Raw genomic sequence first — 20048 nt, forward strand, 5'->3', positions numbered from 1 at the left:
ATTAAGTGAATACAAGAAAAATACATTTTACACTTTATACATCACTTAAAATCCTTAGAATATATAATAAGATCAACACATTTTCCCATCAAAAATTATTATATAGTTATTGATGAATATATTCATAACCTTCCAAAAGTGCAAATGTCATATTTTCATCTTTATAAAGAAATAGTAAGCACCTATATAAATATTTAATTATTTAAAACCCAAACCAATCCAACCCACCCACCCCATCATTCAATAAAAAAAAAACCCAAACAAAGAAAAATCCACCCTCCCCCCCACTCCCTCTGGATGTGCATTTGATATAACAACAAATTCAAAACTATAATAAATCTACAAACGACATCAATGGGCCCCATATTAATTTTAAAATTTTTATATTTCCCGACAAATCAGCATTCATTTTCTCATATTTATAAATTAAACATAAATTTGCCCACCAGAATGTGAAATTTAAACGGTCCCAATTTTTCCAGTTTCTCATAATTAATTGTGTAGCTGTACCTGTCATAATTAAAAACAATCGCCTCCTATATTTATCTAGGGGATCTTTAACATACAATATAATCCCACAAATCACTACTTCATAAGATAAAGGATTCTCAGAATCTAAAATATTTGGGGACATATTAATAATATTTTGGAATTTGTGATCCCTCTGACCTATGAGGTAGTAATTAGAGAATGACACGGGGAAAAAATCTGTCCCCGTCACCGCCCCGTCCCTGGCCCACCATCCTCTGCACCGCCCCGTCACCACCATTCCCTTCACCGCCCCGTCACCGTCACCGCCACTGCCATCCCATTCACCGCCCCGTCCCCATCCCCGCTGCATCCATATAAGCCTTAGTACTGTAATATTTAGCTTATTCCTTTCTTATAAATCAAAGTTCCTGCTGCTGAACTAGAGAAAGAGATGTTCAGCTGGCAGGGCTTTGTTTATAAATTTTTATCAACACAACTAATATACTACTTTATCCTAAAGCAAAAATTAAATAAATAAATATAATTTTTTTTTTTTTCTATCTTTGTTGTCTGGTTTCTGCTTTGCACATCTTCTCATTCAATTCTTTCCATCCACTGTGTGTCTTCTCTCTGCGTCTTCCATTTGCTGTTACTGTGCCTCTCCCTTCACCCCCCCCCCCCCAATTGGTCTAGCACCCATCTTCTTCCCTCCGCTCCCCCATAGTCTGGCATCTGTCTTCTTCCCACTCTGTCTTCCACATTTCCCTTCAGGGTCTGTTCTTCTCCACCCTCCTTCAATGTCTGTCCTATTCCTTTCCACCACCACCCTTCCCTCCCTCCTTTACCATCTGTTCCTTTCTACCACCCTTCAGCTCCTCTCGCGTGGCCTATCTATCTACCTTCCTCCCTCTTATTTTCATGGCATGTTACAATGTAATTTGTGCAAGCCACTGGAGCCTGCGAGCTCGGTCCCTGTCCCATCCCCACAAACCATCTCGCTTCTGTGCTCCTATTTTCCCCATTTCTAATATCTCCCCTATGTATCTGCCATTGCCCCCCCCCCTGTGTCCATATACCATCCCCATGGCATGTCCCCTTTATGTCTCTGTCCTTATGCCCCATGCACATAATTTCCCCTCTTTCTGTTACCTTCCTGTGTCCAGATTTCCCCTATCTTCCTCTTCCATACCAGTGTGTCTCTTCTTTTCAACCCCATCTAGCTTTTTTCCCTCTTTCTTCCCCCCCCCTGCTTCTAGCATCTGGCTCATCTGCCTGTCCTTCCCTTTCTTTCCTGCTGTGGGTTTTTCTTTCTGTCTTCATCCCCTTGGCCCAGAATCCTTTTCCCTTTCACTCCCTCCTTCCAGTTTGAGCTGGGAACATGGGCGATCGCACGGTCCCCACAGCCCCCACCCGCCTGCCCAATCGATCCTAGTGTTTAGCCAGCTCTCTCCCTTCTCCTCACCTTAGTTTGCAGGCTTTCTTTTTCGGCGACCTGCACGCTTTCCCAAAGAGCCGCGCACGCGCGGCTGCTCAGTGTTCAATCTTCTGCAACTTCTTGTTTCCGGTTGCGTCAGAGCAGAAGATCGAAATTGAGCAGCAGCGGGTGCGCGGCTCTTTGATAGCGGGTTGCCGAAAAAGAAAACCTACAAACTAAGGTGAGGAGAAGGGAGAGAGCTGGCTAATCACTAGGATCTATTGGGCAGGCGGGTGTGGGTTGCGGGGACCGCGCGATCCTTCATGCCTCACTGCGGGGACAAGACCACGGGGCAGTGAATGGCCTTGTCCCCGTCCCCGCAGCGACTGCTAGTTTTCGTTCCCCGTTTCGGCGGGTTACCCGCGGCTAAATGCGATGGCCGCGGGTAAACCGCCACCGTGTCATTCTCTAGTAGTAATTTGCGGAACTGTGCTGCATGTTAAGCCCCCGTTGGATAAATATAAAGGCCAACTCTTCTTAATTATGACGGGTACAGCTATGCAGTTGATCACGCGTACCTGGAGAAATTGGGACCATCTTAATTTCACAATCTGGTGGGCAAATCTATGTTTAGTGTATAAATATGAGAAAATGAATGCTGATTTGTCAGGGAACACAAAAATATTCAAATTAGTGTGGGGTCCATTGATGTCTTTTGTAGAATTGTTGTAGTTTTATTTTGTTGATATATTATTTGCACATCCAGGGATGGGAGGGTGGGTATATGTTTATATGATTCTTTTGTTCTTTTCTTTGACGGTTGGGAAGGGAGGGGGTATTTTTGGGTATCGATAAACTGTTTCTGAATATTTATAAGTGCTTAATTCTTATGGTTATGACATGTATGCTTTGATGCACTTTTTGTAAGATCTGAAAATTTAATAAAGATTTATAAAACAAAACAAAAAAAGAAGGGTTGGTTGAGCGTTGGAGCATTTACCTTGCTGGCCTGCATTAAAAACCTCTAGTGCTGTTTAGTAAAAGAAGCCCTTTATTAATTTATAGCACTTGTATTTTGGAGAAGGTGTTTTTTGGGTGACTACTAGCATACACACGTTTGTGTGCATTTATATTACTTATAGAATTCCTAGTGATGCGTCTTTTCTTTAGGTACATTTTCATGTATAAAATAACTGTTCTGTAGTGCATGGTGTCAAAATAAGTGTTACATCAGTGGCACTCTATGTATTGTATAAAAAGCTCAATGCTTTCTGAGTCTTGTATAAAATACTTGTATAATCTTAAACAGACAGACTTTTTACATGGGCTACGGTTACACATTTACCATTAACTCTTTCTGTTTTAGCTCAGGTCCCATTTTATGATACCTCATGACTAATAACTGGGGTTAATGGTAACTCACATTGATAATTTGCTCTCTTAAACATCCATTTCTCCACCTCGATGACCTATACAAAATTATTCTCCTTGTGTCCATTTTTTGATGCATTTATATGCAAGGATATGCAAGTGTGCATAAAGGGCCTGATTCTCTATAGCGTGCCTACATTGTAGGCATAGTAGAATTGTGCCTACAGTTTTGTATAGACGCATAAAATGTAGGGCAGCATTTTGCAGGCCTACATTTCAGATGCCCACCTCGTGCGTTCCGAGATGCGTAATGACGCCTAAGCACGTGTAAGTTGACTTCCAGCGCAAACCACGCCTCTGCCTGCCTCAAGTGTCGCTATGCGCCTTTGTATACCGGAGGTACGCACGAGGTAGGCGCTTTAGCCCAGCATGCCTAATTTTTAAAAAAAAACATGCTCTGCCATTGAATAGTTAGGTAGCAGTAGCATGCCTTCTGCCACCTAACTTTAGCACACGCTATTGAGAATCAGGCCCAAAGTACATGTCTAAAATACAGTGTATATAAACTACTTTGTAGTAGTTTCCATGTAACCACATAGAAAAAGTGATATATCAAGTCCCATCCCCTTTACCCTTTTGCCCATTACATTCTGGAAAGTAGATGCCATTAGTTCTGCATGGACCTTCTCGATTCTTATAGAATATTTTTTTTTTCCCCAGTACACCTCTGCTCTGACCTATGACGCTGTCCAAGTGATGACTGAAGCCTTCCGTAATTTACGTAAGCAGAGAATCGAGCTCTCACGACGAGGAAATGCTGGTGATTGTCTCGCAAACCCTGCAGTGCCTTGGGGCCACGGTGTGGAAATAGAAAGAGCATTGAAGCAGGTGGGAACTCAACAAAACTATTGTGCTGGGATGATTGAGCTAACAAGAATTTAGGCACGATATCTGCTGAGTCTTTTGAACAAAGGACTAGTACCTATTCCATTGGCCTGCAGTAATTGTTTGTTCAAGGTCAGACCCTCAGTAAATAGAAGAAGCACTGTACCATGAAATAGCAATGTGGGACAAACGTTTAACAGCTGATTTTTCTCTTGTCTTAGGTTAAAGCTAGTACTTTATGAAGGAAGTACATTCTCTGTGTGTACAATCATTTATTTATAAACTGCTTTGCCAGTCTTGTAGATCTTCCTATTTAACTGCTTCTCCTCTTGGTTGGGTGTGGGAGGCTTGCGTATGACCTCCATGGTTATCTCATTTATCAGTGGCAATCATGATACATACTGAAGGAAAATAGAAAAATGAAGTTGCTTCCTGTACTGGTCTTTGACTGACTATTGGTAATAAGCGGAATGTAGAACCCCTTTAACTGAAGCACAGAGTTAAAGCTCTCAATCTGAATACTTTGGAGGAAAGGCGGGAGAGGGGAGATATGTTAGAGATGTTTAAATACCCACGTGGTGTAAATGTGCATGAGTCTCTTTCATGTGAAAGGAAGCTCTGGAATAAGAAGGTATAGGATGAAGTTAAGAGGTGATAGGCTCAGGAGTAATCTAAGGAAATACTTTTCTACAGAAAGGGTGGTCGATGCGTGGAACAGTCTCCCAGAAGAGGAGACAGAGACTGTGTCTGAATTTAAGAAGGCGTGGGACAGGCAAGTGGGATCTATTAGAGCGAGGAAGAGATAATGGTTACTGCGGATGGGCAGACTGGATGGGCCATTTGGCCTTTATCTGTCATCATGTTTCTATGTTTCTACATTAAGGAAGAATTAGTACACGTTCACTTGTTAGCATATGCTCACACTAGCAGTAGCTTGACACTTAGGGGGCAATTCTTTAACTGGGCACCTGCTGTTCATGGGCAGTAGAAACCTAGGTTCTGTTATAGAACACTAGAGAACCCAGAGGAGGAGACTGAGAGGAGGACATGATCGAAACATTCAAGATACTGAAGGGAATAGACTTAATAGATAAAGACAGGTTGTTCACCCTCTCCAAGGTAGAGAGAACGAGAGGGCACTCTCTAAAGTTAAAAGGGGACAGATTCCGTACAAACGTAAAGAAGTTCTTCTTCACCCAGAGAGTGGTGGAAAACGGGAACGCTCTTCCGGAGGCTGTTATAGGGGAAAACACCCTCCATGGATTCAAGACAAAGTTAGACAAGTTCCTGCTGAACCAGAACATACGCAAGTAAGGCTAGTCTCAGTTAGGGTGCTGGTCTTTGACCAGAGGGCCGCCGCGTGAGTGAACTGCTGGGCACGATGGACCACTGGTCTGACCCAGCAGCGGCAATTCTTATGTTCAGTATTGGCACATCTAATATCTTGGTGCCTTCATTTGCATCAGCTATAGATCTGGAGTAAGTTTGAGTGCCTAAAAGCAGTAAGTTTGTGCGTATCTGACAGTACTCTGTAAATTATGCAAACAAGCTGGAGCCCTGCCCATATCCCTCTTATGCCCTATCCATGTGGATGGCACCTTGCAAATTTACATTTTGTAAATTAAGTGGAATGATCCACAGTAAAAAGAATCCAAAGATAAAAACAGAACTGTGGATGTGGATGTCCTGAAAGATGATTTTATTCGCTCTTCACAATAAAAATACAAATAAAAGTCTGAATTAATAATACACTTATGATAGTCCTGACGGACCCTACACAGTCTGTGTTTCGGCGAGATCACCTTCCTCAGGGGTCTTTATTAGAGAATGACACGGTGACAAAATTCATCACCGTTCCCGTCCCCGCGGATAACCGCGGGAAATAATCCCATCTCATTTTCTAGTGTCTATTTCAACCTCTGTCCTTCTACACCAGCATTCTTCAAAGCAAAGCTTGCGGTTCAGTGGTTGTGCCCAATTATACTCTGATTCTACCCTCTCTCCTTAAAGAATTACATGAAGATGGTTTCCCACGGTTATCCGCGGGGACGGGAACGGTGATGAATTTTGTCACCGAGTCATTCTGGATGACGTAGGGTACAAAGATAAAAATATGAGCAAAACAATGTACATGTCTTTGAGCATAAAACCTGAAAATGGCTTGAAACAAGCAGAGTGGCACGTAAAATTGCAGTGAGAAACCACCACACTAGACTTTTCTTTGTATTTTTATTGTGAAGAGCAAATAAAATCATCTTTCAGGCACAGAAAAAAAATCAGTGCTGAACGCAATTCTTTTCAGGGCATGTACCCTTTATAGAACAATGCATAGTGCTGATTCTCTTGCCTGACTTTGGCTATCAGATTTACACCTGCTGAAATCTGGTGACCAAATTATACTCCTGGTGGAATTCTGCTAATGCAAGATTGTGGTTCACATAAACCAGGGGTGTTCAATGTCGGTCCTCGAGGGCCGCAGTCAAGTCGGGTTTTCAGGATTTCCCCAATGAATATGCATTGAAAGCAGTGCATGCACATAGATCTCATGCATATTCATTGGGGAACTCCTGAAAACCCGACTGGACTGCGGCCCTCGAGGACCGACATTGGACACCCCTGACATAAACAATTTGGTTTAAGCTGGCACAGGAGGAATAAGGGACCTGCTGTGCAGCGGTCCACTTCCTCCTCTCCTGCCCTTGTCTGCACTGAATTCTGCACAGCATGTACAGAATTCGATGCATCCTGACGTGGAGGGGGAGAGGAATTTTGCACAAATTCTGCACTCACAGAATTGCACCTCCCATTGCCACACGCCCTTTTGGGATAGATGCTATGGGATTTAGGTGCCCCGCTTTGTAGAATAACGCAAGGCCAGATGCATGTACGAATTTTAATGAGTGCTGATTTAATATTATTTATTTAATAGGCTTTATTTTTCGCCTTTTTGAAGGAATTTGAAGGCAGTGTACAGCAAGAATAAGTCAAACATATGCAATAGGCAATTGCAGCATTAAAAAAAAAAAAAAATTCAGATTACTATACAAAGTATGGCATAGAATGTTACATTCAAATAGGAGATGGTAACTTCCCAAATCTTGGAAAGTAAAAAACAAAACAGCGAAGGAAGACTCTGGTGCTTAATGTCTTATATTGGTATATCGTGACTCAACACGATCATGTGTCGGCCCAACTGGACCTGCCTCAGGAGGGACAGTGCGTTTTTGGATACGGGGAGCCTTTTGCTGCATTATAAGAGAGTGTTTTATGCCTTTCTTGGGAAGAGACTAGGCACTATATCATTCTACTGATAGACTCCTGAGGCAGGCCCGGTTGGGCCGAAACACGATCGTGTTGAGTCATGATATACCAATGAAAGACATTGAGCACCAGAGTCTTCCTTTGCTGTTTTGTTTTCTACACAGCATGTTACATTACATTGTCAACGCAATGCGTGATAAAACATTTCAATAGACAGTGTAGAATGCAAGCAAAGAAGGAGTGCATAGGGTGACGGGACATTCGCGTACCAGACACCAGTGCGCCGACAATCGAGCGCTGACAATTCGTCACAAGACACAAGCGCACCGTAGGAAAACTTAGTTTTAAAGAGCTCCGACGGGTATACTGTTTGTGCTGCCGTTTGCTGCTGTTGGGGGTGGGGGGGGTGGGGGGCGCAACCCCCCACATTATAGAGAAAATGGAACTTCCCCCCCAAATCAGAAAAAGTTCCCTTTTCTCTATAATGGAGGGTTCCAACCCCCCAACCCCCCCAACAGCAGCGCGAACACTATGCAGTAAAGTGGGGAGTTCCCCACTCACACCCCACTTCGGAACTCTTTAAAACTAAGTTTTCCTGTGGCGCGCTGGTGTCTTGCGCTGAATTGTCTGCTCTCCATTGTCGGCGCGCTGGTGTCTCGCACGCGACCGACTATGAGAAAGGGTAAAAGAGTTGTTGGCACTCAGTTTATCGATGGTTAAGAGCTCCTTAACTCAGCGTCTCACAAACTTTGTGAGCCGTGGTGAACTAAACTGGCGGCTGCAGCCTGAGGGCGCCCGGAAGTGCGTGGCCATCAACACGACGACATCACGCGCATGTGTGGCGCTATCCCGTCAACGTCCACGCAAGCGCAGATGCTCTCCAGACGGGGCCCTGAGCCACCAGTGAGGGGTGCAGAAAAAGAAGAGGCGAAGAGAGGATGATTGACGCCAGGGAAAAGGAGAGGTGCTGGCGGTGGCTGACTGTCTACAGGATGTGCCTTTCATTTTGAGAGGTACATCCTGTAGGAAGTCAGCCAGTGCTGGGGCCTCTCCTCCTCCCCAGCGTCTCGTGGCACACCTGAAATCTCGTGCGGCAAACTAGTGTGCCTTAAGAAATTAATTTACGCGCACATTTTGGCAATACACCCAAATTTGGGCGCCAGATATGAATTCCAGGGGTACATGTGTAATGGGTGCATAAATTTTAGCACCTACAGTAGAATATAGAATTGTCCTTTTAGCAGGTACGTTCTGCATTAAGGGGCTGATTCTGTATAGGACGCCGGTCTCAGCCTAAGGAGCAGCTGAGAATCGTACACTGGCGTCCTATAAAGAATCACGTCTGCACTAATGGACAGATGCCTAATCCCCCGATTCTCTAATTGGCGCCCATGTCACCGGTACCGGTTACAGAACTGCACCTGCTTGATTGAGCAGTCCCTTGCCATCAGCCGATCGTGGCAAGGGAATCCCCAATTAGCTGAACTGGCAGGCATCCCCAAAGCTGGGTGTGATATCTAAAGCAAATTCACTTCTGGTACGGCAGGACTGCACCTTGAAGATGCAACAAATTTTTCCCCCTCCCCGCAGGAACTCAAATTCCCCATCCCTGCAAGTTTTGTTGCTGTCCCTTTCCTTGCCCCCACTCCTGTAAGCTCAGCCTTAACTGCACAAACCTCAAACACTTATGATTTTAAAGTGCTTCAGGTTTGTGCAGTTGTGGACAGAGCTTAGGCATTGGTGGAATGAGGCATTATGACATCACAATCTGAGCTCTAGAATGTTGCTTCTTATGATTTTAAAGTGTTTGAGGCTTGTGCAGAGGGGGACAGAGCTTAGGCATTGGTGGAATGAGACATTATGACATCACAATCTGAGCTCTAGAATGTTGCTACTTATGATTTTAAAGTGTTTGAGGCTTGTGCAGATGAGAACAGAGTTTGCAGGAATGGGGCAGGGGCAGGAAAAGAACTTGCCTAGATGGGAAAATGAGTTCCCGTGGGGATGGGGAAAAATTTGTCCCCGTGTCATTCTCAATCATGAAACGATTACCGAGCTTCTCTTCTAACTGCAATATTTGTGGATAAGGGAGAGTTATCAACATGTGCTACTGTTAATCCTGATTATTAGTAACTAGGTCTCGTTGCAGAAAATGGGATCTGAGTTAAAATAGCCCAAGTTAGCGGTATAATAACACATCAGCAGCCCACATTGGTACCTTTCCCTCTTGGCCTTTTTGTCCCATTCTCATTTTATATTATTGATATTCATTTTGGGCCAGGGTTTTTGTTTGGCTAGGGATACTTGTGGAATGGGCTCCTGAAACCAGGCGAAAGTGCTACTGTTTAACCATCTTGTGCCCGTGTCTATGCCAAAGGGCTGTAAGCGATGCTTCAGTATTACCTTTATCCCATGACAACTAGGGGGAGTATGTGGTGCGGTGGTTAAAGCTACAGCCTTAGCACCCTGAGGTTGTGGGTTCAAATCCACACTGCTCCTTGTGACCCTGGGCAAGTCACTTAATCCCCCCATTGCCCCAGGTATATTAGATAGATTGTGAGCCCGCCGGGACAGATAGGGAAAAATGCTTGAGTACCTGAATAAATTCATGTAAACTGTTCTGATCTCCCCTGGGAGAATGGTATAGAAAATTGAATAAATAGTGTGAAAAGTTTCAGCCTCTGATAACCAGAGCTGGTATTGTGACATCATAATGCCTCATTCCACCAATGCCCAAGAGCCAACCTCATCAGTGATGTCACAATGGCTTCATTGGTCTATACTTGGCTCACTTCTACTACATTGGATTTCTAGAGTGGTGCAATGGCTAAAGCTACAGTCTCAGTACCCTGAGGTTGTGGGTTCAAACCCACACTGCTCTTTGTGACCCTGGGCAAGTCCTTAATCTCCCCATTGCCCCAGGTACATTAGATAGATTGTGAGCCCACCAGGACAGACAGGGAAAAATGCTTGAGCTCCTGAATACATTCATGTAAACCATTCTGAGCTCCCTTGGGAGAACAGTTTAGAAAGTTAAAGAAATAGTAAAGGAGCCATAGTCAGGCATCTTAATCAATCAGTTATCAGACAGTCTCTAATTGATTCTTAATGGTCAGCTTTGATTTTTATATTCTGTTTAACCTCTTTCTGCACACAGGTTCAGGTGGAAGGCTTATCGGGGAACATAAAGTTTGACCAGAATGGGAAAAGAATTAACTATACCATAAATATCATGGAACTCAAAAGCAATGGTCCCCGAAAGGTAATTTTGAACACAAATTGTCCTCCAAACTTCCTAAGCAGTCACATTATAGCTGTTGAAGCTTTCAGAGAATAATTTTTGTTAAGGCTGTGTGGGCTGCGTGTAGCTGAATCATCCAAATTGCGGCCAACCGCCGCTGTTCTTGTTCACTGGCATGTCTTTTTACACCCACTCCTGCCACTGTTTCATGTAATTATCAAACACTTGACATGCTGTGCATCTCGAAGCCTGTACAGATGGAGTGCAAAGCTTGGCTCTTTTATGCTTATAAGAACATCACCCCCTCCCCCATATGCTGCAAGAGTGTTCCACTGACTGTTTTAGTCTTTGCCAACAATATTCCTGAAAATTTTAGGGGTTATTTTAGATGGGTCCTTATCTTTTAAGGCCCATACAGATTCTCTGGTTAAGAGACGTTTCAATGTCCTCAGAAACTGCGTACTATTAGGAAATATTTTGATTTTAGATTATTTAAAATCCTGGTTCGATCTTTGGAGCAGGTACTTAGCTGAAAATGAAGACTGCAGGTGAATACTGTAAGAGGGTCCCCCACAATGTTAGGTGGGGGTTACGTGAGGCACCCTTACAGACGCCAGGTCCCGAGTTCAATACCTTCACAGAAGATTCACCAGGAAGTAAACTCAAATGAGAAGCACAGCCAGAGGTGATGGCATATTGTGCAGAGAAAGCAAGATTAATAAAAGTTAAAATTAAGCCTTACAATTAATGAGAGATATAAGTTTTACAATTACAAAGAATGCTTCTGTGCTCTTGTGAATGAGAGAGAATAGGTACTGTGAGGACAGAAGTAGAGAGAAAAGTAGAGAGAGAAAGGTGGTGGGGGGGGGGAAGGGGGTGATGTTCCCAGCTTCAAGTTCCAGAGATAGAGCAAGAGAGCAAGAGGAGGGGTGATGTAGAGAGGAGCCTTTTATAGCTTGGAATCTTATTCTAAATATATAAACTATTGTATGTCCCAGTATCTTTCTGTTTATAATTTGTAAACTGTTTGAAACAATGGTTAGTTTAATTGATAAGGAAGGTGTGACACTTGCAGGCATGGTAGATGGGATTAGTCTCTGGCTTCTTTGTCCCATCTTTGTGCTTATCTTCTTGGTAAACAATCCAGCTTGGCTGGATGCTTAATGTATGTGAATTCTGTGCAGGAGCACAGAATTCTGCATCAACATTCCAGAGTCAGATTGATATAATTTCCCATAGGCCTTTGCTGACATTGGTTAAGGCAACCCAAACTGCTGATTGCTAGCAATGCTAGGGCTGACAAATACATTTTGTATGTGAGTGATAGCTTGTCAGACATAGGGCTCCTTTTATCAAGGGGTTAGCGCGTCGGACATTTCATCACATTCCAGGCATCCACTACCCTCTCCGTAAAGTAGAATTTCCTAACATTGCCCCTGAATCTACCACCCCTCAACCTCAAATTATGTCCTCTGGTTTTACCGTTTTCCGTTCTCTGGAAAAGATTTTGTTCTACGTTACTACCCCTCAAGTATTTGAACGTCGGAATCGTATCTCCCCTGTCCCTCCTTTCCTCTAGGGCAGGGATCTCAAAGTCCCTCCTTGAGGGTCGCAATCCAGTCGGGTTTTCAGGATTTCCCCAATGAATATGCATTGAAAGCAGTGCATGCACATAGATCTCATGCATAGTCATTGGGGAAATCCTGAAAACCCCACTGGATTGCGGCCCTCAAGGAGGGACTTTGAGATCCCTGCTCTAGGGTATACATATTCAGGGCTTCCAGTCTCTCCTCATATGTCTTCTGGCGCAAGCCTCTTATCATTTTAGTTGCCCTCCTGTGGACCGCTTCAAGTCTTCTTATGTCCTTCGCCAGATACGGTCTCCAAAACTGAACACAATACTCCAAGTGGGGCCTCACCAATGACCTGTACAGGGGCATCAACACCTTCTTCCTTCTACTGGCTACGCCTCTCTTTATACAGCCCAGCATCCTTCTGGCAGCAGGCACCGCCTTGTCACACTGTTTTTTCGCCTTTAGATCTTTAGAACTATATGTGTATACTGACTGTCATTCTACAGCAGTGGTCTACATGATTTGGTGTCCCTATGAGAAAGTATACATGGGACACACATCCCGCATTATTTAAATATGTACGCTGTATTCGCACAGGGGTTTTGGAAGCACCCTTTGAACAACATTGGCAAGATCTATCTCTGAGTGTGCAGGACTTGCGATATGCAGTGTTAGAAACTCCCTCCCTACCTTGCAGTGGTGATTTATCCAGAGTCCTTTGGAGGACGGAAAAGCGGTGGATTCACCGTTTGAATACCATGCGTTCAGCTGGATTGAACCGCGAGATGGAATGGTGGGCGTTCATGTCACACCTCTTTTGATCAATGCTCACGGGCTACCTATAGATCATCGAATTTCCTATAAAATAATGTTACTGACATACAAGACCATAACTTCCGGCCAACCTGATTTTATTAACAGGCTACTTATCCCCCATGCCCCCCATCGTACATTACGCTCATCTAATCAAAACTTGCTATCCATACCCTAAACTAAACTAAACTAAACCTTAGGTTTATATACCGCACCATCTCCGCAGACGCAGAGCTCGGCACGGTTTACAGGAATTAGGATGGGAAAGGAACTCCAAAGGAGGGTTAAAGGATTAGGTGTAAGAAGGTGTGGATGGGTATGAGAAGCCAAAGAGGGAGGAAGTGTTACAGTTTTGAGAATAGCCAGGTCTTTAAGATACATTAATACTATGGCGTACTAGCATTTTTTTCTGTTACAGCCTCTACTATCTGGAATTCAGCACCAAATTATATAAGGGAAATTACATCCCTTGATAAATTTAAAAATAACTTGAAGGCCTTTCTTTTTAAAGATGCTTTCGGTGTATAATAGTCCTTCTAAGGACGGTAATGGAAATCTGTTCCTTGCCATTTTTTAATCATTTTAGCCTATTTTATAAAATATTAGACTATTTATTTTATTGTTCCCCTTCCTTTTGTTCTGGTCCTTCTCCCCCACTTTCTCTTTTTACAAATTGTATTTCTGCCCTTTACCATTCTGTATCGGTAGGTTAATGTTTGTCAGTGTGTTTGATTGTTTGTAGCATTATTTGTAATTTGTTTTTAACGTACACTCTTTTTATACTTTGTTTATATATTATGTAAAACCGTTTTGAATTTTGATAAGGCGGTATATCAAATTTTTTAATAAACCTGAAACCTTATATATTTTTTAACTGTTTTGGAATCTTTATGAACTCAAGTGATTTTTAATATCTTTTGGGATTTTTTTTGTGATTGGGTTTCAAGTTAGTTGTCATGGATAGAGTGAGTGTGGGGTCCTCCATAGTGTCTGTTTCTGTGACATCACCGTGCGCATCATTACAGCCTCCTTTTGATGGCATGGTTTCGCGGGGTGTCTTGTTCATTGTTTCAAAGCATCTGTTAAGATTTGAGGCACCATCAGGGGCTACATTTCTTAACAATTTTTTACAAGTTACTGCATTGAATTTATTAATATATTCATTCATAGATATTGGTAGGCCTTTCATCAGTTGTTTGATTGAAATCACACATTGCTCAACTTCCTGAAGCAGCAACTTGCAAAACATGGCCCATGGTTTGCATTCACCGACAAGATAAGTGAATGTATGTTTAGTTTGACACATGTGGGATATTAAGCACTTTATAAAAAAATTTGTGTAATGATCAGAATATCAAAAATGTAACTTCATGGTTGTTCTTTACAAAGAGCTGATCTATGAGCACATTTAAATCTTATTTAGAATTTCAGGTTTATTAATTATTTATATAGCGCCTATCAAAGAAGTCTGTCTAAGCAGTTTTACAAAAAGCAAAAACAGACTGTGGATAAGATCTTCTGAAAATGATTTATTTCTCTTCACAATAAAACTTTAAAATGCAATACAAATATAATAGTCTAACTGGACCCTACATGGTCCGAGTTTTGGCGAACACGCCTTCCACAGGGGTCCTGAAAGGATTAAGGAGGAATGAAAATGAGTAATGACAAAGAATAATAAATAAAGTTGGCATTTTTTAAAAAATTTATATATTACATTACATTACATTACGGATTTCTATTCCGCCTGTGCCTTGCGGTTCTAGGCGGATTACAATATAGAAAATATCTGGGACATTCCAGTAGAATTACATTTCAGGATAGGAGTAAGTTACAGGAACAGCGAAGAGTTATGATATTACAATTTCACAGAAGATATTACTTATGACAGAAGATAATACATATAGCAGAAGATAATGCATTTTGCAGAGGTAATACATGTCAACTCGATCAGTTAAGTCGGGTGTAATGTAGAAGAGTTTCAGTACATTCTTGATCACAGACAAAGAGATAATATGGATGAGTGATTCCGAAGTCGTTGAATGGGAACTCGTTGGGCGGTGGTTAGAGTGATGGGAGATATTTTTTGAACAGTAGTGTTTTCATTTCTTTGCGGAACTCTTTTATGTCTGTTGTTTTGGTCAGTAATTTAGAGATGTCAGAGTCTATATATGTGTATATATTGTATGTATGCATATATTCATGAAAGTAGGCTTCATGAGCTATGCCGCCTCCTTCCATTCGATTGTTGGCTGTCTCAATTTTCATATTCAAATATATGCTGTCTTTTTTTTCCAGATTGGATATTGGAGTGAAGTAGACAAAATGGTTGTGACCGTTACTGATGTTCTTTCTGGAAATGACTCCATGGGTTTAGAGAACAAGACTGTCATTGTCACCACTATTTTGGTAATTAAGTACATTTTATTGTGATTATGGAAGGTTTCTTCAGATTGAATCACAGTTACATAGGTTATCATTTATATGTTTTGCTTCTACTTTTGCCAGACCATGGAAATACTGACAGCTATTTATTTATTTAGGGGTCCTTTTACTAAGGCGTGCTAATCGATTTAGAGCGCACTAATCGATTTAACGTGTGCTAAAGATTAGCGCGTGCTAAATGCTTGAGTACCTGAATAAATTCATGTAAAATTGTTTTTAAAAATTATATTCTATGGGTGCCTTAGCATTTAGCTAAAGCTATTAGCATGCACTAAATCAGTTAGTGCGCCATAGTAAAAGGACCCCTTATTTAATTAAAATATTTATTATCCGCCTAAAGACTAGGTGGCTTACAAAAAAAATACCAAACATCTTTAAAACTTACAAACATATCTTAAAAAACATACAGGCATATAAAAAATAGACAGTTCTATCACAAAACCGATATTTATTTATTTAAAAATTTATATACCGTATAAATCCTATACGCTTTACTAACAACAGTCATAAATATTAGAGTACATACATGTTCAATGCATAAAAAAACTTTGCCATAAGATGCAGAATATCTAATCTAATAAAGCATTTGTAGGTAATTACATCACACAGTATCTCATCATAAGAAAGCATTTACAAACAATTGCGTTTCCAACATTTTCTTGAAACCCAATCTGACTGCGCATAAGCGCAGAACTCCTGGTAAGGCAGCTTTACACCCCCACTGACAACATAGCGTCACCAATCCTGGAGTGAGAAATTGTCATCCTGCCATTCAAACATAGTTTCATAATGTTTTCCGATCTCAAACTCCTTCTGGGTTGATAAATCTCGTAAAATACTTGCAAAACAATAGGAGATGCGTGGTACAATATCTGATGTACTATCACCAAAATTTTAAAATGTACTCTTTGGCCCAGATTCTCAAAACTTTAACGCCGTTGCTAAACTGTTTTCTGGCGGTTTAGCCTGTACGCGGTTTAGCGACAGATTATCAAAAGGGATTATCGCTGACTTTAGCGAGGTTTCTAGTAGTCTCCGACATGCAAATGGACTCTTCAACACTGAAATGAGCACTCTGGTGGATTCTTAAAAAATGCCGAGCCATTTTTAAAAATCTGCATCGACTTTTGGTGACTAAAAAAAGCAACTGGTCCAGAAGTGCCTGTGTTGTGATGCAGAAGGAATGATGCCCATTCTCTCCACTGCATCACAACACCACTAACCCTCCTGCAGCAGGAGAGTTGCCCATTGTTTCCTGCTGCACTAACCACCACAACCTGATCACCCCGCAGCAGCAAGAGAGTTGCCCACTCTCTCCTGCTGCACTGTCGCGACCCGACCTCCCTCCCCATGGACACCTTAGGTGTCCGGACCAGTCAGAGCCTTAGGACCCTTCATGATGCATCCATGGAGGGGCCTGAGGCTCTGATTGGCCCCTCCATCCTGGACCAATCAGAGCCTCAGGCCCCTCCCTGGTGTATTCCATGATGCACCAGGGAGGGGAATTCCCATTTAAACAATGTAGCAGCAGCTCCGATGAGGGTGTAAAGGTCCCTCAAGCTCTTTGGTTGAGGTAAGGGGGAGGGGCGGCACAGATGGGGAGGGGGATCACTTTTTAGGCCACGGTGAATAGTTAGTTCAGTAGGAGAGAGTGGGCATCACTCCTACTACCGGAGGGAGGGGGAGGTCGGTCGGGTGAGGGGGGTCACTTGTCGGGTCACAGTGGGTAGTTAGTTCAGCAGGAGAGAGTGAGCATCTCTCTTGTTGCAGCAGGGTTGGGGTGTTGTGATGCAGCGGAGATCTCTCCCGCTGCATCATAACACAGGGGCAGCAGGAGAGGGGGGTATCTCTCCTGCTGCCGGGGGAGGGGGGGAGGAAGGTCGTGGTAGTCGGGTCACGGTGGTTAGTGTAGCAGGAGAGAGTGGGCATCTCTCCCACTGTTGCTGTGTTTTTGTTTTGGGTTTTTTTATTTTTGACGGCAGCGTTGACAGCATTTTTTTTCTGCGAATGTGCCCATCAGCGATGGACAGATGCAAATTAGGAAATCTTCGCTGCTGTCCGCCGACCTCATTTGCATGCGCAATTTTTTAAGAATGGCTTGGGTTTTTAGATTCGGTATCTAAACAGCTGTGTCAGCAGACCGTTACTTTTTAATGCAGGTTTTTGAAAATCCTGGCGTTTGTTGGATTGTCAGCCAGTACAAATGTTTTAGCACCGGTGTTGTGTGTCATCCTAGGGGTACCTGTAATCAACCTTGCCGAACAAAATCATAATTTAAAAAAAAATCCCCAAAACAAAACATCTTATTTCAAATGGAATGCCTGGACAAATAATGTTTTTTAATAACTTCCTAAACCCTAATATGTTTTCAGAGAAACGTTAAGTCCCAGGCAAGCTATTCCACAAATCTGGCCCGACCACTGAAAAAGAGGATTTTGCTATATCAACATAATGTATCTTTTCCATGATTCCCGCTTCCAACAGCATACAATTCTCTGATCTCAATGAATGACCTGGCCCATATATTTGCAGAAATTCATAGAAATAAGCAGGAAGTTTACTGTATATCCCCAAATGGACCAATTTCAAGATCTTATACTGTATACGGAATTGAACTGGGAGCCAATTAACCTTCTTTAGTGTTATGTACAGTATAACACTTGCCCTGACACTATATTACATTTGCTGAAATGTCTACGGGACTAGAGGACACTTGATGAAGTTACAGGGAAATACTATTAAAACCAATAGGAGGAAATATTTTTTCCACTCAGAGAATAGTTAAGCTCTGGAATGCATTGCCAGAGGTTGTGGCAAGAGCGGATAGCGTAGCTGATTATAAGAATGGTTTGGACAAGTTCCTGGAGGAAAAGTGCATAGTCTGTTATTGAGAAAGACATGGGAGAAGCCACTGCTTGCCCTGGATCAGTAGCATGGAATGTTGATACTCTGTGGGTTTTGGCCAGGTACTGGTGACATGGATTGGCCACTGTTAGAATGGACTACTGGGCTTGATGGACCTTTGGTCTGACCCAGTAAGGCTATTTTTATGTTCTTAACATTTGTATTAAACAAAAGCTGATATATAAAATACAAAATATTTTTGTGGTCTATGTGGCTCCACATTTGGGCTATTCTTTTATATAACCATAAAATTACCCTCTACATGTTCCAAAAAATATGTCAACTATAAAGTCTGAATTATCTGCAGGTCTTTCGAGTTTCCGTAATTGCAAAAATTTGGCTAAATCATTACAATGAATTGTAATCCACAGATCAATAAGTTTCCCTTGATCTGAGCATAGCTCTCCTTTATTTCAGTTAGTTTGGATAACTACATAAAACATGACTGCAAACTATCAAATTAAGTTGCATTACCCATATAGGCACAAAGAAATAGTAGCCATTTTGTCTACAAGGCATTTGCTAGTAGAAACTTACAAAATGATGACATATGGCTTTTCCAGTCTGCCTATCCATACCCCGTGCCATCTACGATCCTTCCTCTCCCTTACAGATCTTATATACTTGTGTAATGAATAATCAAATGTGCTCCTCTTTTTTAATATTATGAAAACCTAATAGATAAAATTCCTTTTCTCAAAATCTTGGAACCTTTTTTATTTAATATCTGCATGCTCACACAATATCTTCATTTGCATTAGAAGGATTCATAAGGACTGATTAACCATCTGTTTTATCTGCTTTCAGGTTATATTACATTTCTTTTTTTTTAAGTGACAAGAACAGAATTTGGAGATTTTTCTAGTTTTTTCCCCCCTATATGCGATAAGAATATAAGAATTGCCATACGTGGACAGACTGAAGGTCCATCAAGCCCAGTATTCTGTTTCTAACCCAACATTGGCCAATCCAGGTAACAAGTACCTGGCAAAATCCCAAGGAGTAAACCAGATTTTATGGTGCTAATCCTAGGAATAAGAAATAGATTTCCAGAAATCAATCTTAATAATGGCTTATGGACTTCTGTTTTAGGAAATTACCCACACCTTTTTTAAACCCTGCTAAGCTAACTGCTTTCACCGCATTCTACGGCAACAAATTCCAAAGTTTAATTTCATGTTGAGTGAAGAAGTATTTAATTACACATTGAGTGAAGAAATATTTTCTCTGGTTTTTAATTCACTATTTAGTAGCTTCATCACATGCCCTCTAGTCCTAGATTAAATAATTGTGTTCCAAATTATTTTCTCTTCAAAATTATTATAAATGCAATAAAAACTAACTTGATAAAGATGATGATGATAATATGCAGCTGAATAGTACCTTCCTTCTAAATAAAATCACTCAGTGATTAATTTACAATTACAATTAAATTAAGTTTATGAACATACAGTTTCTACTGCTCCACGCTGATTAATTATTTGGCTATCACACTTGATGCTTGCTGTATATGACTGCAGAATGTATGACATTTACATATATACAGAATAGAGGAGTAGCTTAATGGTTAGAACAGCAGGCTGGGAACTGGGAGGCCTAGGTTCAAATCTCACAGTGTAGCCTTGGACAAATCATTTAACCCTCTATGTCTCAGGAGAAGGCAATGGAA

At 41.8% G+C, this 20048-nt stretch overlaps 1 protein-coding gene across 1 annotated transcript in view; it reads left to right on the plus strand.

Moving 5' to 3' along the window:
• The window catches only part of GRIA2 (glutamate ionotropic receptor AMPA type subunit 2), a 140595-nt gene that overhangs the window by 72749 nt on the left and 47798 nt on the right, over window positions 1-20048 (plus strand). Inside the window, 3 exon segments of the mRNA XM_033958667.1 lie at window positions 3977-4144; window positions 10560-10664; window positions 15329-15439. Coding sequence (XP_033814558.1) covers window positions 3977-4144; window positions 10560-10664; window positions 15329-15439 — 384 coding nt within the window.

The sequence above is a fragment of the Geotrypetes seraphini genome, chromosome 1, assembly GCF_902459505.1.
Source record: "Geotrypetes seraphini chromosome 1, aGeoSer1.1, whole genome shotgun sequence".
Classification (NCBI taxonomy): domain Eukaryota; kingdom Metazoa; phylum Chordata; class Amphibia; order Gymnophiona; family Dermophiidae; genus Geotrypetes; species Geotrypetes seraphini.